General features: G+C 41.3%; 1 protein-coding gene across 6 annotated transcripts in view; it reads left to right on the top strand.

Moving 5' to 3' along the window:
* fbxl4 (F-box and leucine-rich repeat protein 4) overlaps positions 1-2,143 on the top strand; it is a 19,819-nt gene that overhangs the window by 6,302 nt on the left and 11,374 nt on the right. For all 6 annotated transcript variants that reach the window (XR_001311476.1, XM_014023389.1, XM_014023391.1 and 3 more), the window contains 2 exons: positions 1,062-1,306; positions 1,539-1,752. Coding sequence is in view for 5 of the 6 variants with exons in the window: in XM_014023389.1 (XP_013878843.1) it covers positions 1,062-1,306; positions 1,539-1,752 (459 nt within the window). In the remaining variant the exon portion in view is untranslated. The remainder of the gene's footprint in view (positions 1-1,061; positions 1,307-1,538; positions 1,753-2,143) is intronic.

The raw sequence follows: 2,143 nt of genomic DNA, 5'->3' as shown, positions 1-2,143 counted from the left end.
GGGTTGCTAGGTAAGGGGCTGAACGCAGGTTCTGGTGGGTTGTCGTACGGCTTCTGACATCTTGAAATGTAGGAAGCATAAAACTTGTTAATACATTAAAAATACATTTACTAAGAGTAAATATGCCCCTGGGTGCATTTTTTTGGTCCTAGGACTGTTTTTTTTTAAATAAGTACATACCCAAAGTTGAGTAAAAAAAAAACTTTAAAAAAGTGAATTTTGCATAATAGGTCCCCTTTAATATTTATGCTTGACGTCATGTTAAACAGTAAATTCTGTGTAAAGAACACCTGTCAGTGCATGTCGCTTATAGGTTTTTTATGTCAACCATTTTTGTTGAGAAAGTTTTCTTTATTCAATAATGTTTGTCTAAAAAAGTAGGTGATGTTAGTCACTAGGCTCTCCAATGCTAACACCAGCTTATTCATGCTAGTTGCTAGCCTCTCTGATGCTAACACAAATCAATAGTCTCCTTCTCATTTGCCAGTTCCGGCCTCTCATTAATCAGGTCAATAGCTGGCTTAGGWATAGATATAGCCTCMTGCTACAAGGATGTAGCAACCGCTGGWAGCRTAATAATCTTRATTTTGGCCCTCATATCGTGCCATTGTGGAGTGTCATAAAGACAGAGCTCGGCATTCAAACACACATTGCTTTTGTGGTTTGTCTTTCAGACCAGTAGGTTTACTCTCAACCTAAACTATCTTTTTTATTTTCAATAAATTTAAATATGTACCAAAACATTCAAAGTGTCAGACATCTCAATACCAAATGGCTGTCTCTTGGAGGTCTACATTGTTGATCTTATTTTKCTGCATTTGTTTGCTGCTCTTAAGGAATCAGTCAAAGTGACTGAAGTTAGATAAACAACCACTTTTTTAATGATACAAAAAGACAAGTTATACTCCACATTCTTTATTTTCAACAAATTTCTGTTTTGCTACAAAGCTCTACTCTGCTTTTTGCCTTCACATTAAACACGTTTTGTTTTTACTCTTCTCGTCGCCTCTCCCCTTCTTCACTTTCTCCTTCTCTCCTGACTCCTCTCTCCCCGTCCGCAGCTCATCCAGTTGATACTGAGCCACCTGACCCTGCCAGACCTCTGCCGTCTGGCCCAGACCTGCAAGCTGCTGCACCAGCACTGCTGCGACCCGCTGCAGTACACCCAGCTGAGTCTGCAGCCCTACTGGGCCCGGCTGAGTGACGCCTCCCTGGGACACCTGCAGAGCCGCTGCACCCTCCTCCAGAGGCTCAACCTGTCCTGGGCCGGCAACCGTGGAGCGCTCACACTGACGGGCTTCAGCAGGTCAGACTATCAGCAGGCTGCAAGTTCTGGGACCAGTAAAATGACCTTAGAAAAGTGAAAAACACAAGTACAAACAGTTTTGAAGTTGGGTCTTTTATTGACAGAAAATAACCAGGCGTTCAATTTGAAATAAAAGTGAAATAAGAACAAAAAAAAATTAATTATTAAAAATTAAAACCTTTCTTTTTTTTACTATCTCCGTCCACTTCTTTCTCTGCTTTTCTCTCCTCAGCTTTATGAACGCCTGTGGTCTCAGTCTGGTCTGCCTGGAAATGTCCTGCTGTCACTTCCTGAATGAAGCCTGTGTAGAGGTCATCTCCCAGACTTGTCCCTCGCTGCAGGAGCTCAATCTGTCRTCCTGCGACCGCCTCCACCCACAGGCTTTCACCCACATCTCCAAACTTACACACCTCCGCAGGCTCGTGCTTTACAGGACTAAGATAGAGGTAGATATGATCCACTGTCCAATGTTTCTGTCTAAGTATATAGCTGGTGACAACTACTTAAACCCTCTTAGTGTTGCCTTTCAACCTGGAATTCATGTCTTTACCCCACCTCGAGGGGATGAGTAAAAGTTTTGCACCACTTTTCATTTTCTTAAATAAGGTTTTAACATTTTTTTCTTCATTTAAGTTTATTATTCTGAGGTATCTTATAGAATAAATACTTATAATCACTAGGGATGTCCCGATACCACTTTTTCACTTCCGATACGATACCGATATTACAACTTTGAGAAATGTCCGATACCGATATTGACCGATACCGATATTGACCGATACCGATATTGACCCGTTACTATAACAGTGCAAGTCACACACTTTTACCTATTTTGTA

This window comes from Austrofundulus limnaeus, unplaced genomic scaffold, assembly GCF_001266775.1.
Source record: "Austrofundulus limnaeus strain Quisiro unplaced genomic scaffold, Austrofundulus_limnaeus-1.0 Scaffold366, whole genome shotgun sequence".
In the NCBI taxonomy this organism is placed as follows: Eukaryota; Metazoa; Chordata; class Actinopteri; order Cyprinodontiformes; family Rivulidae; genus Austrofundulus; species Austrofundulus limnaeus.
Note: the sequence above shows the minus strand (reverse complement) of the source record. Positions and strands in the feature narration are given on the sequence as shown.